Below are 13,005 nucleotides of genomic sequence, written 5' to 3'. Positions count from 1 at the left end.
TTTAGTTGTGGCGAGTGGGGGCTACCCTTCTTTGCAGTACGCGTGCTTCTCACTGCGGTGGCTTCTCTTGTTGCAGAGCATGGTCTCTAGGCGTACGGGCCTCAGTAGTTGTGGCACGTGGGCTCAGTAGTTGTGGCTCACGGGCTCTAGAGCTCAGGCTCAGTAGTTGTGGCGCACGGGCTCAGTTGCTCCGCGGCATGTGGGATCTTCCTGGACCAGGAATTGAACCTGTGTCCCCTGCATTGGCAGGAGGCTTCTTAACCACTGCACCACCAGGGAAGTCCCTCCATTCCTTTTTAATGGCCGAAAAATATTCCTGCCACATTTTATTTATCCATTTGCTAATTGGTAGACATTTGGGTTGTTCCCTCTTTTTGGATATTACGAATAATACTGCTGTGAACGTTGATGTGCATGTTTTTGTATGGGCATGTGTTTTCATTTCTCTTGGGTACATACCTAGGGGTGGAATTGCTGGGTCCTGTGGTAACCCTGTGTTTAACATTTTGAGAAACTGCCAGTCTGTTCTCCAAAGCGACTGCACGATTTTACAATCCCACCAGTGCTTTTAGCGTTTTTTGACGTGTATACATTTTTTATCAAATTTATTAATTCTTTCTTTTATGGCTCTGAATGTTGGATTTTAGAAAGGCTATAAAGGAATTCTGTGTTTCATCCTAGTGTTTTATGGTTTTATGTTGCAGTATTCGGTCTATGTGGAGCTTATCCTGTATGTGGTATGAATATGGAGACAACATGTTTTTTTCTTTTCTTTTTTTGTGGTACGCGGTCCTCTCACTGTTGTGGCCTCTCTCCCGTTGCGGAGCACAGGCTCTGGGCACGCAGGTTTGGCGGCCATGGCTCACGGGCCCAGCCGCTCCGGGGCATGTGGGATCTTCCCGGACCGGGGCACGAACCCGTGTCCCCTGCATCGGCAGGCGGACTCTCAACCACTGCGCCACCAGGGAAGCCCTTTTTTTCTTTTTTAATATGTCTACCCACTGGTCTCCCTACCAGCTATTGAAAATTCCATCTTTTTCTCTCTGCTTTGAGATTCCACCTTTATCATATGCTAACCTGGGGCTATTTCAGAACGTTCTCTTCTATTTCATTAGTCTCTGTGTGTCCTCATATAGTAGTGTACTCCTAATTTTGAGGCTTTGTAGTATGTTTTAGCATCTGGTAAGACTAGTCTCTCCTAATTGTTCTTCGCAGAGGCTTCCTGATTATTCTCACCTGTTTATTTTTCCAATGAAAACTTGAGAATCAGCTTGTCTTGAGATGGGGGAGGGCTGCTGTAGACGTTGTAGATTGGGATTGTGTTAGACTTCTGAATTAACTTGGGGAGAATTCACACCTTTTTGAGGTTGAGTTTTCCTGTCCACAGACAGGATGTCTCTCTATTTGTTCAAGCCCACATTTGTGTTCTGTAAGGTTTTCTTCCTATCTCTTTTCTCTCTCTCTTATATTTTTATTCCTAGAGATTTCACCTTTCGTGTTGCTGGCATGTCTTCTGGCTCCTTTGAAAGCAGGTTTTGGTTGAAGAGGACAGTGGGTTTGACCATCTAGAGTATAGATTCTGTTCCCAAAGCCGAGCTCCTGACCCCTCGGCTGTGCAGCGCTGTCCATGGAGAGCCCCGGGCCCCCACCTTAGCCTGAGCACGGCGGGGTGGGCGCAGGGGGAGGAGGGAGCTCAGGTTAGCCAAGCGCCTCCTTGGCCTCCTACATGGTCTCAATGCAATTAACCCTCCAAACAATCCTGTGACTTCATTTGGGGCTCATATTAGCCTCATTGTCCAAATGAGAAACTGAGGCTGAGAAATTTCAGGACTTCCCAGGGCCCCCAGAGGGCCAGGCTTCCAGCCCAGGCTTGTCCAGCCCCTTCTAGGCCGCTGTCCTGCCTAAGGATCGAACGTTCTCCTGAGCTCGACCCGGAAGTCAAGAGGAATGGTTGCACGTCAACCAGCTGCGGGATTTGGGGCAAGTCTCCTCCCTTCTCTCGGCCTCCGTCTGCCTATTTGCAGATACGGCTGTTAGACTGATTGGCGATTTGCCCGTTTTCCCAAAAAGCATGCCCTTTCTCTGGAAGCCAATATCCGAACAGAGAATGGAGGGCTGGGCTGAGAGGGTCCCAATACTCTGCAGTCCTGTCTCCCTGTGCCTTGACGTGGCCCTTGGAGCACCCAGCGCCAGCCAGCTGAACAACACCCAGGGCCCGCCGTCCCCTCTGGGGCCTTGAAGCCACCTTCAGTGCCCCCAGTCCTGTGCAGAAGCCGCCCCCAGGATCCCATGCGTCCCGGCAGTGCGTTAGCCTTGGTCCCCCCGCCAGCGCCCTGTGTGTTTTGGAAAGGTCCCTCGACTTCTGTCAGGCAGAGAATTCCCTCCACAGCAAGCTGAGAGCGAGGTGTTCTTACAAGCCCTGCCCTGAGTGTGTGCTGGCCAGGATGCATGCTGCAGAAAGAAAATGTTTGTTTTCTAACTGTGAGCTTGCCGGGAGGCCCCTTGCCATTCATCGGCTTCCGCACCTTCTGTGTCCAGACGGGCCATCTGCCACCCGGGGCCTGGTGCAGAAACAGCGTTTGCCACAATGTGGCCTGGGCAGAGGGGGGCTCCAGACCACGGGGTTGGCTACCATTCAGAGCACATGCCCACAGCGTCCCGGGACCTTAGGGCTGTGTGGACACACAGTCCAGCTCCCGGGGCTAACCCAGCGGGTCCTTCCTTCCCACCCCACCGGGCTGCACTAGCACCCTCTGTGAGCCGGCCCCTGAGCCAGGTGGTGGGGTGCGGGGTCGGGGCCACAGGGGACCAGCAGGGGACACCTGGGCTCAGGCTTGCTTCTGCAGGGGATGACGTTCCTGCAGGGGTCTAGTGGATGAGGAGACGCCTGCCAGGTGACGGGTGCTCAGGAAACAGTTGTGGCCTCTGCAGCAGTGAGCTGAGGGAAAAGGCCCAGGAAGGCAGGGGCTTCCTAGTAACTGCCAGGGCCATCCTTCCACCCCTCAGATACGTCCTGCCCTCCCCTGGCTGTTTGATTCTAGAACTTGTGATCTGGGAAGAACCTCAAGTGTCCAGTGCCAAGTCCGAGATGCTCCCTGGGCCCCAGAGGCTCCTCCCTTCAGGCAACTTCATTTTCTGCTTTCAGGCCCCGGCGACCCAGCTTCCCTATCTGGGTTGTAAGTGGCCGGCGTTGCCCTTCTTCCTGAGGTAGGGAAGCAGTCCAGGCTTAAAAGGGCTGCATCGTGTGGGGTCCAAAGGTAATGAGCATGTCACAGAAACGGGCTGGGCCCGACACAGAGCCGAGTGAGCAGGAAGTGGAGCTGGGCGGGGCCTGAGCACGGTGATGGGATGCCGGGAGCGAGGGGCCAGCTGTGCGCGCTACCCTCGGCCACCTCCAGCACCTGCCTGACACCCGCCACCAGACCCGCAGCTCCGAGCCGGGGCAGCCCACCACCTGACCCCTTGGGCTCTGGGGCTTCCTATGAGAGACAGTCCAGCCTTCATGGGAAACTCCGATTTACCAAAGATGGATTAAAGATAGGCCCCAAATAAGCCGGTGCCTTTTTCTCTTTCCTGAGATAGTTTAAAAAACAAAACAAAACCGCCACCCCAGGAAACCACATACCTCACCGCCCTGGTTGTCTCTGTGCCGGCTTCCAGCACAAGTGAGGCTTAGAAAATTTCCAGGCCCCTTGCCACTCTCATGGCCTGGCGTTTTCTTGATACTTGGAGAATTCTGCTCTCATGAAAGTGTCTGCTTGGGGGAGGAAATGCCTCCGCTTAGCCCGGGCCCTAGCCCAGCAGCTTGCAGCAGAGTGGCTGCAAGGCTCCAGGAGCCTGGGCCAGGCGCGGACCCGGTCTGCTCGTTCTCCCTGGCTGGTTGGGCTTGTTTATACCCCTCTTTCTAGAGGGATCTGAGGTGGTTCCCTAAAAATCAGTAACACAGAGAGATCCATGAATTGGATTACAAAGAGGGAGACAGCATTAGAAAGAGGAGAAGCGAATGAGCCAGCCTCGAAGGATGGTGCCAGAGGAGGGGAGCTGGGGGACTCTGTCACACCTCTTGTCTGAGAAGGGCAAGCACACGTGTGCCTTGGGGAGACGTGTTCTGTCCTAGCACGATGCTGAGAAGAAGTTTCACGTGGGCACGACGATGAGGCCCCGGGCTGAGCAAGGAGAGGTCCCCAGCAACCACTGATCCCCAGTAAACGCAAGGCAGGCTGGTCCTGACAGGTGGACTCCTGACGGGATCGGACGGTCAGCCTCTGAGCGGCACCTGGCGTTCCTGTTCTGGAAGGAACAGCAGTACCGATGAGCAGTTGACACAGAGCGCTTTCACCTCCCGTCTTAGGTTGGTTCCTTGGAAGCAGAGCTTCAGCCGGGAATCGGGTCCCAGAGATTAGGAGGCCCTTGGGAGAAACCTGTAGGAAGTGAGGGAGCAGACAGGCCAGGGAAGGAGCCCTCAGCCTAACCCAGGGGGGCCCAGCAGTGTGAAGAGCACCTGGGATTTGACCCCCCAGGCCCAGGTCAGCTCCAGAACCCGTATCGGCCAGTCCCTGGCTGTGGGTTGCCCCGGGAGGAAGGGGCAGGGGAGCTGTGCCAGGAGCTGGGGAACGGGCTTCCACGGGTGGGGCCCCAGCAGCCCCGCTTCACATCCATTTTCTCGTGGGACCCTTGCAATGGCCCAGGGAGGCAGCCAGGCCAGTGACGACTGTTCATTTCCCAAATGAGGCGACTCTTGTCAGTGGAGGAGCCAGTCTTGGGCGAGTTCCTCCGACCCCAGACCCTGCGTCCCGCGCTCCTCCCCTGGGCCACGCGCACCACGCTCCCGAGGCCTTCCCGGTTCAAGGGCAGGATGGGGCCCAGGGAGACGGGAGTGAGGAAAACAGCCTGTCCTCCTGAGGGCAAGACGACCAGGAGAAAGGGGGCTGCCGCTGCCTGCTGTCGGCCACGGCACCCCAGTCTGCCTTGCCCTTGGCCCTGGGCTGCCTGCTCCAGGCTGGCACTTGAGGAGGGGACGGAGCTCATGGCCCAAGGCTCGGCAGGGTGGGTGGTGGCCGGCGTGCACAGAAGGACGAGGCCGAGTCCGTTAAGTTAATGTGAGGTTCCCGAGGGGGGATTTGGTTTTCAGATTGCAGCTCAAGGCAGAGGTGCCCTCAGCTGGCGAGGGGCTGCGTCCTCCTCGGCCTCTTCACAGTGAGGGCGCTTGGGGCTGGTTGTGGACGGCGGGTGTGGATGGGAGCCGGGCCCGGCCCTCGGGGTGCTCTCACTACCCGGGTCTGGTGGGCCTCTGTCTGCAATGACGGCTGCACAGAGTTCCAGCGGGGCTGAACCCAGGGCCTGGCCAGGGGCCTGCCACCCAGAAGGAGGGGATGGGAGCAGATATCTGCACAGAAGGGCTGTGCAGAGAAGGGGCCGTTGCTTCTGACTTGGGGAGGCTGGGTGGGTGGGCTGAGACACTGCTGCCTGTACCTGAGGCCTGGCAGTTCTGATGGAAGCAACTTGACTTTCAGGGGCTCCATTCCAAAGTCGCTCCAGACTCTAGGACTGGGGTGCTGAGCAGTGTCTCCAGCCACTAGCCTGAGGCCAATGGATGGTCCTGAGATTTGCTACCTGGTCAGGCTCGTGCCCAAGTAGGCGGCCCATCCCTGGGCCAGGGCCGGGTCTGGCATAGGGGGGACTGTCTGTCCCAAAGCAGCCATCTCACCCTGGAAAGATGTTCACACAGTGCTTTGAACTTGTTCGAAGCTTTGCAGCTTTGCCCAGACGTTTTTGAGGGCACACAGGCCTCCAGGCCTCCAACAGGCCTGTGCAGCATTCTTGCATGGGAGCTGGGCTTTGGGGAGCACGAGCCGCCAGGAGAGGCTGGGCGGGACCCTGCCCCCAGGGCCGTGCCCTGGATGCCAACACAGGATGGGCCCTCCTGGGATGGAGCCTGGGCAGGACACACACACTGCCCCTTTGTGCAGGTCACATTCCTCCCCGGCAGGTGGGGCGTGCCACCGGCTGGGACATTCAGCAGGTTTTCACTGTGGCTGAAACAGCTGAGTTTTGAGTCAACAACGTTTTCAACGTGACACTGGCTTTGTAGCCAAGGGGTAGGTGCCTTGGAGGACTGTCAGAGGGTGGGGTTCAGTGGCATCCTGGGGTTTGCTTGTGACAAACATTCACCAACCAAACCTTGCAGCTTCTTGCCCTGCTGCAAAGCAAAAAGGACCCAGTTATTCCAGACTTTCAGAACGGGGGTCGCCCGGGTGCCCTTCGCCCAGCCCTTATTTGTCAGGTGGGCCAAGGCCCAGAGGTTGGAAGGTCTTGTCTGAAGCCATCAGGCCTGTGTGTGGCGGAACCCAGGACTGTAACAGCCTCTCTGACCTCAGCCCTCGCCAGGGCATGCTTGAGGCAAAAGCGGCGTCTCTGAAAGGTTCCCGCAAGCTGGGGTCCCCAGCACCCTGCTGCTGGCTGGCTGCAGTTTAACATGACTAGTGCCCAGACACACGCCGTCACGTTTGCCGTGAAGTCAGGCACCCGCCTGCACCTTAGTTAATGCATGTTCGTGGGGCTGAGGGCATCAGGGTCTCGGCATCCCCTGTGACCCATTCACAGCACGTTGGGTTTACGTTGGGCATTATTATTTGTAACGGGTCACACTGCCATTCGCGGAAATTCCTTACACACCGCTGCTTCTGTAGGCCCGGGCTGAGCCATCCTCCCTCTTCCTTGTCTCTCTACCCAGTTCTCCTTTCGTCCTGGCTCAGGTCTAGGCCAGTCAGGAGAGTGGCTGGGAGGCAGAAGGGGGCCCAGGGACCCTCCCGGTGCAGGCATCTGGGGCCTCTGCCCACACACAGCGTTAGGTTTGTGTTCTGACCTGAGGACACGGAGGCTCTTGGGGGCCATTTTGCACGAGGACCTGCATCCGGCCCTCTGCTGTGGCAGCGGAGGGAACATGCCCTGTGAGGCCTGGGGCCTCAGCGAGCCCCACGTGGCCCAGGAGGGGCACCGCGAGGGTCCCCAGTCTGGCTCCCACCACGACCTTGGCCAGCATCTCAGGTCTGATTGGTGGCCCAGCCCTTCTTTCCTCAATCCCAGAGCCCCCCACTCCGCCAGTACCCCAGCGTCCCTTTCTCAGTTAATCGAAGGATTCCAGGACGAGCAAACCCATCAGAGCGGTTTCCGCCGTGGCGCCGGCGGGGACGGTGAGCGCGCGCGGCAGGTCCGGCCACTTCCCTCTAGAGAGGGTGCCTTTCGTTTTCCATCCGCCAAGCCTGGTGCAGCGGCTTGCTCGCTGTGACAGCCGCTGGTCACCTTTATTTCAAAGTGACATACGGACACTGCCGCCTGTGAAAGGACGGGGGCCCTCAGGACAGGCCTGTGACCTTGGCATTGGCAGACGTGCGGTGCTCCCCACGCCCCCAAGTCCCCAGCGTGTGCAGGGAGGAAGCCAGAGCCCGGACTCCCTCCTGCTGCCTTCGACACACGTCTCTCCTGTCTCGTCCCGAGAAGGCACAGCATTGCTGCTGGTCCTGTTGGGGACCGGTGGGGCTGGGCCGTGGGCACCCTCGTCTGCATAGCCCTCCGTCCTGACTCTGCTCAGCTGGGAGAGCTGTTGTGTAGCTGAACCCGTGGGTGCGTTGTGCCGGGCCTGCCCCCTTTTGTGAGTGGGTGGCCCCAAGCGCCCTTGGGCCGTGTTCAAGCTCTGCCCGCCACGGGCAGGCCCTAGGCTGCCTCCTCCAGGCTGGCCCCTTGCAGAGGCAGAGCCTACGGGTGCAGAGCCCTGGGCAGCCACATTCTCTCACCGGGGCCTCAAAGGGCCCTGTGGGACAGGCAGGGACCATCACTCGCCTCTTACAGATGAGGCAGCCGAGGCCTAGGGAGGCTGAGGGGTGTCTCCGCGGCCCCCAGCTGTGAGCCTGGCCCCTTCCCCAGCAGGGCTGCAGCATCCGTCACCTGAGTGCCTGTTGAGAGCACAGGAGCCCAGGGCTCACGTGGAAACCGGCCCCCTGGGTGGCTGTGATGTGCACCACGTGGATGTCAAGCCAACCCTCCTGGCCCATGTCCCCTCCTATCACGGCGACAGGGTGGCATGGGCACCGTGCCCCCTTTGTGCAGCAGTGCGGCCTGGCGGTGTTTCCGTTTGCGTCAGTAAATCCACTCCTGCCGTGTTCTTCTAATGGCTAAAGAGGCTTCCCTTGTCTGAAAAGACATGCTTTATGGAACCCTTATCGCAGGGAATCTGGGTCACTTTCTTCTTTTCAATTTAACAGCGTGACGAGGAATGTTCATGTCACTGAATTTCTGCATGCGTCCGGATTGTTTTCTTCAGATAAAAATTCTAGAAGTGAAATTGCCTGATGAAGTGTTCAGATCCGTTTTCAGAAAGGCTGTGTGTGAAGGGCTCTGGGCATGCCCCTGCTCCCCCCACCCCACCGCAGTGCCCCCAGAACTGGTTGTTAGCAAGCTCGTCCTCTTTGCCAATTTGCAGATGAATAACTGCACCTCGCTTTTTCTTTATTAACATGGTGTTCACCGGCCAGGGGTATTTCTTCATACGTTATCCTTGTCCTTGACCAGGTCGGGGAAGCGGCCGGGACTTGGGTGGTCTTCTGCTGCCCGGCGGGCCCACCAGCAGATAGCCCCAGGGGCCTGGGCCTGGCTGGCTGGGGCGTGCGGGCTTTCGGTTCCAGGAACGTGACCCTGAGTGACGTGTGTGTCTGTCTCCCCCACAGAACTGTCAGACCTTCAGCAGCCTCAGCTGCCTGAGCGCGGGGACGGAGGACCGTGGCCCTCACAGCCCCTTCGCCCTCCACGTCAGCAGCACCAGGTCCTGGACCGCCTTGCTCTCGGCCTCCGGCACGGGGGGCAGGACCCCCGCCGGGACCCCGATCCCCGAGCCTCTGCCCCCGTCCCTGGACGACCACCCCGCCTGCCAGGAGGAGCCGTGCTGCGAGGAGGCGGGTGGCTGCGCCCTCGGCGAGGGCTGTGGTGGGCGTGGGGAGCCGGGCACGGCCTGGCGGGACCACGGGGCTGTCTGCAATAGCCCCTGCTCCCTGGACGGCGAGCTGGACATTGAGCAGATAGAGAACAACTGAGAGGCCCCGGCTGGCGGCGGGGCGGGCAGGGCAGGGGGTGCGCTAGAATCCATAGGCCTCCCGCCACCTCTCCCCCCACCCCTCTCCCGCCGGGCGCCTGGCCGGGCCCGCGGTGCAGGGTCTCAGCCTTTCACCAGCACCGCACCCACGCTCCGTGGAGCTACCACGGCCGGGAGAGAAGCTTCTTGGTTTCGGTCTCCTTCCCCCTCTTTCCTGTGGGATGTCGGCGCAAGCGTCCCACCGTCCCCGCTGGGCAGTCCCGTGGCGCTGCGGCAGGGCTGGCCCGCTCTGTGTGCTTCCGCCCGGGCTCGGGTCCCTCCTCTGGGGTCACGGCCCTTCTCGGCCTCCTGCTCAGGTTCAGTGGGGGGGGGAGCTGGCCCACAGCGCCCTCCCTCCCTCAGTCGTATTCCGTGCCTTCTCTCCCAGGCCTCCCACCTGGGGCCTGGGCGGGGTCGGGAGACGCTTCCTTCCGTGGTGACACCAGAACCGTTTAGCCTTAATGCCAAGTGCGGGGCACAGCAGCCCTGGGCTGCCGGGCGGCCTCCACATCTGGACTCTCAGGGTCCAGGGAATAACTCGGGGCGCTCGTTAGAGGCCGTCTAGCTGGGGAGACGTTTGGTGGCTCTGTTGGCCGCAAAGGCAGAGCCACGAGCCCCTCCTGCGGCGTGGACGGCCTGGCCCGGGCTCCTGCCGCTCTGGGGGCCGCTCTGGCAGGGTCGGCAGCTGGCAGCCACTCTTGTGACCAACCTGTCATGGAGTGTCAGGCGAGTGGAGCGATGTCACCGTAAAAGGGCGACCTCTTGAAAACGTCCTCAGGAAGCAGGACTTCTGTGCAGGCGCACAGCCCCAGGCCCTGCGCTCGTTTCAGGACGGAGGGCGTCTGCTGGCCGCTCTGGGGCCCCGCAGCCTTCACGCGCAGGCTCGTTGTCGGTGGGCCAGGTGGGCCGGGGAGCAGAGGGTGGCGAGTGCCTCTCCCCGCCGCAGGCATAGAGCGAGACGCGCGCGTACCCTCCCCGGCTCCGGGCCCCCCCGTCCCCCGCCCCCCGGGGTTGCCGAGGAGCCCCACCCCGCGACGTCTCCCTCCCAGACAGCTCCTCTCCAGCCCCGCTTGCACACATGCCCCCTGGGCTCTGCTGCCTTGGAATCTGGCTTTTAGCAGCTTGGCGCCTTCCTCAGACGATAGCAGTTGGGTCGGCTTGTGAGCGAGTGGCTCTTTTTCCCGTGAGGCTAAACACATCTGTGCGTTCTCTGGAGCTCGCTGCCGCGACAGAGGCTCTCTCGGAGTCACTCTGCCCCTGCTCATCTGTTCACGGCGGATGCCTCACCGCTGCAGGTCGAGTACAAGTGGCTCTCACTTTCTTTCCACTGAGGAGAGAGACAATGTTTGGGAAACTTTACTTAAACCTTTACTTTCTTACATCAGAAGCGAGGGGGCTCAAGTTCTCATTTATACTTGGCTTTTCTTAAAAGTCAGCCATAAGATGCTTGCAGAAAACCCCAACTCCGTGGCCCCCCAAGATTGTGCTGAAAGCCTCAGGTTGTAGAGCGTAACGGGTGTGCGGGCGCTGGGCAGGTCCCTCCAAAGGCACGTTCCCCTGGGGAGTCGGACGAGGCAGCCGGCGGCTCTGGTGGGGAAGGACGTCTCACCTGACCCCTGCTTGGTGGCTCGTCGTCTTAGAGCTGATCCAGAGGAGGCTGGGCAGCTGTTCGGTGGCGTCCAGCGACCAGCGTATGAATTCACAGAGTACATGCTGGCGCCCCTCGGCCTCAGAAAGCCTGGGGTGGGAGGTGTTGACACCTGGCCGCACCAAGAGTGGCCATAGGGGGCGCATGCAGGACAGCAGTCCTTCCTGGGGAAGGACAAGCAGGATCCCGCCTCCCTCACCCACCGACAGGGGCGAGACTCAGCCAGGATGGGCCTCTCCTCGGGGCTGGGAGGGAGGGCACATGGCGGTGGGTGGGTGTCACGGGCCTGTGGCGCAGGTGACGCCCTTGGACCCTGCCAGTCACTTCCCCCCCCCTTCCCAGGCCTGGTGGCAGGGAAGGACAAGCAGTGGCCCCATCGTCCCCACCTTCCCGCAGGCTGGTCCTGTCAACCCACAAGTCAGAAGGGATCCCAGCCCAAGGCAGGGTTTGGCCCTTTCCAGCCACCTCAGGCCTCTCTTGGCTGTTCTGCCCCAACCGAAGCTCCTCGCCAAAGCCCACGACAGCAGCAGGGAGGGGAGAGGATGGCCAGTGACCCCTCTCAGAGAAAGAGACGGCCTTCCAGTGGCTTCATGTCGGTCTTAATTGAAGGCAGCAGACCTCGTCTAGAAGGTGCTGCCACACCGCCAGAGGCCATCTGTGCTCTGCTCCTCTGGCACCGGGAATTTGGTCTTGGAGGGAGGCTGCCTCTGACCCCAGCGGGCTGCCCCTGGGGGGCAGCAGGCGGCCTGGTGGGCTCCCCGCAAGCCTCACTTCTGCTGGGGCCCTGCCTCTTGCAGCCCATGAACTCCTGCCTCTGAGGAAGTTCAGAGCGGGGAGGGAGGGCGGTGCCAGGCCGTCCGCCGGCCCCGGGGGCCCTGAAGGACTAGAACGGGGTCGTGGGTGGGGAGGGGGGGCTTCCTGTCCCGGGGCATCCCTGCTCACTCCAGAGGGAGCGCCTGCTAGAGCCGCTGGACTAACGGGCTGCTGCCTGTGAGGGCCGGGCCGGGCCGGGGGCCAGGGCCACAGCCTCGCCGTTTACATTACCGCAAACCCTCTTGCCTTACGGTGGAGGCCGGGGTCCAGCCCAGGGCCCACAGGCAGACACGACATCCAGGCCACAGGAGAGCTTGTTCTGATCATGCATATGAATTTTCATTCTCAGAAAGCCTTACTTTTCAGCAAAATTTTTGTAGCAGGAAAGTCTTGTGAATTTGTATGCGGAAAGAAAATTTAAATAAAGGAGAAGTCCACCTTAGAAAAATAAACAAACCCAACATCCAAATGGGTCTCCAGGCAGGGTTGGCGTGTTCGTTTCCGCGCTCTGGCTGGCACTGCCGGGGCCCTCAGCGCAAGCCCTGGGTGCCCCACCGCAGGCTCAAGTCGCGTGTGCTCTGGCCTCGGGGCCGGTCACCCGAACGATGACCGCTTCAGGCCCCGCGGCCTGGGGCGCGAGCGGTACCCCCCCACCCCGGCGCTGGGGCGGCAGCCCGGCCAGGGCGGTGCCTCCGTGTAGGCAGTTGTGCCGCGTCTTGCCACGACCACACAGTTGGCCCGACCCCTCCCATTGGTGCCAGAAAAAACCATTCCTCTTGAAAGAGAAAAAGATTAAAAAAAAAAAAAAGAAATCCCAGACCGCAGCGGAGATCTTGTAGCCTAGGTAGGATAGTCTGACCTTCTAGCATAGTCTCTTTGGCAAAGAAATTGTGTTTCAGTGCGGGGGTGGGCGATGCCCCGGGGCGCGGGGACGGCGAGTCCGCGGTTTCTCGGGCCGTGTGCGCTTTCCCAGCTGTACCTCGTGGGCACTGGGGAGCCTCAGGAAGTGTGGCGGCCAGGACGGGCAGTGTTGGGCCAGGCCCCTGCCCGGGGCGAAGCGCTGGGTGCAGAGGCGCTGGGTCTGTCCCCCACCTCCACCCACCGCAGCCTGTCCTCCGCACGGGCCGCGACTGTCTTGCACTAGAGCCGCTCTAGTCTCTCAGGAATTTGCTTGTTACTTTCACTGTGTAAATAAAGCTTCCTGGTTCAATACCCAGCTGCCGGGAGCCGGCTGTGTGCTTTCTGTTGGGTGTGGCAGATCGGAGGGTCCCCCCTCTGCCTTTGGGACCCTTCGCTCTGGACTGGCACGGGCGGAGCCTGGGCCCTTCTATCCCCTCCGAGCCGCAGGGTCAGGTCTGTAAGACGGGGAGAGTGGACATCTCAGAGCTGTCGAGAGGCTCAGGTGCAGGAGGCTGTGCAC

The 13,005-nt window shown here is 60.3% G+C and overlaps 2 protein-coding genes across 5 annotated transcripts in view; one reads left to right on the top strand and one right to left on the bottom strand.

Annotated features, from left to right (window-relative positions):
• The window catches only part of FAM53B (family with sequence similarity 53 member B), a 77,800-nt gene extending 65,003 nt beyond the window's left edge, over positions 1-12,797 (top strand). Inside the window, exon 4 of the mRNA XM_027112877.1 lies at positions 8,724-12,797. Coding sequence (XP_026968678.1) covers positions 8,724-9,086 — 363 coding nt within the window. The 3' untranslated portion in view covers positions 9,087-12,797. The remainder of the gene's footprint in view (positions 1-8,723) is intronic.
• The window catches only part of LHPP (phospholysine phosphohistidine inorganic pyrophosphate phosphatase), a 139,651-nt gene continuing 138,548 nt past the window's right edge, over positions 11,903-13,005 (bottom strand). For all 4 annotated transcript variants that reach the window (XR_003433960.1, XR_003433957.1, XR_003433958.1 and 1 more), the window contains one exon: positions 11,903-12,940. The gene's annotated coding sequence lies outside the window, so the exon portion shown is untranslated. The remainder of the gene's footprint in view (positions 12,941-13,005) is intronic.

Source organism: Aethalodelphis obliquidens, unplaced genomic scaffold (assembly GCF_003676395.1).
Source record: "Aethalodelphis obliquidens isolate GAN/ISIS:26980383/991018 unplaced genomic scaffold, ASM367639v1 scaffold11, whole genome shotgun sequence".
Classification (NCBI taxonomy): domain Eukaryota; kingdom Metazoa; phylum Chordata; class Mammalia; order Artiodactyla; family Delphinidae; genus Aethalodelphis; species Aethalodelphis obliquidens.
This window is presented reverse-complemented; position numbering and strand designations above follow the sequence as displayed.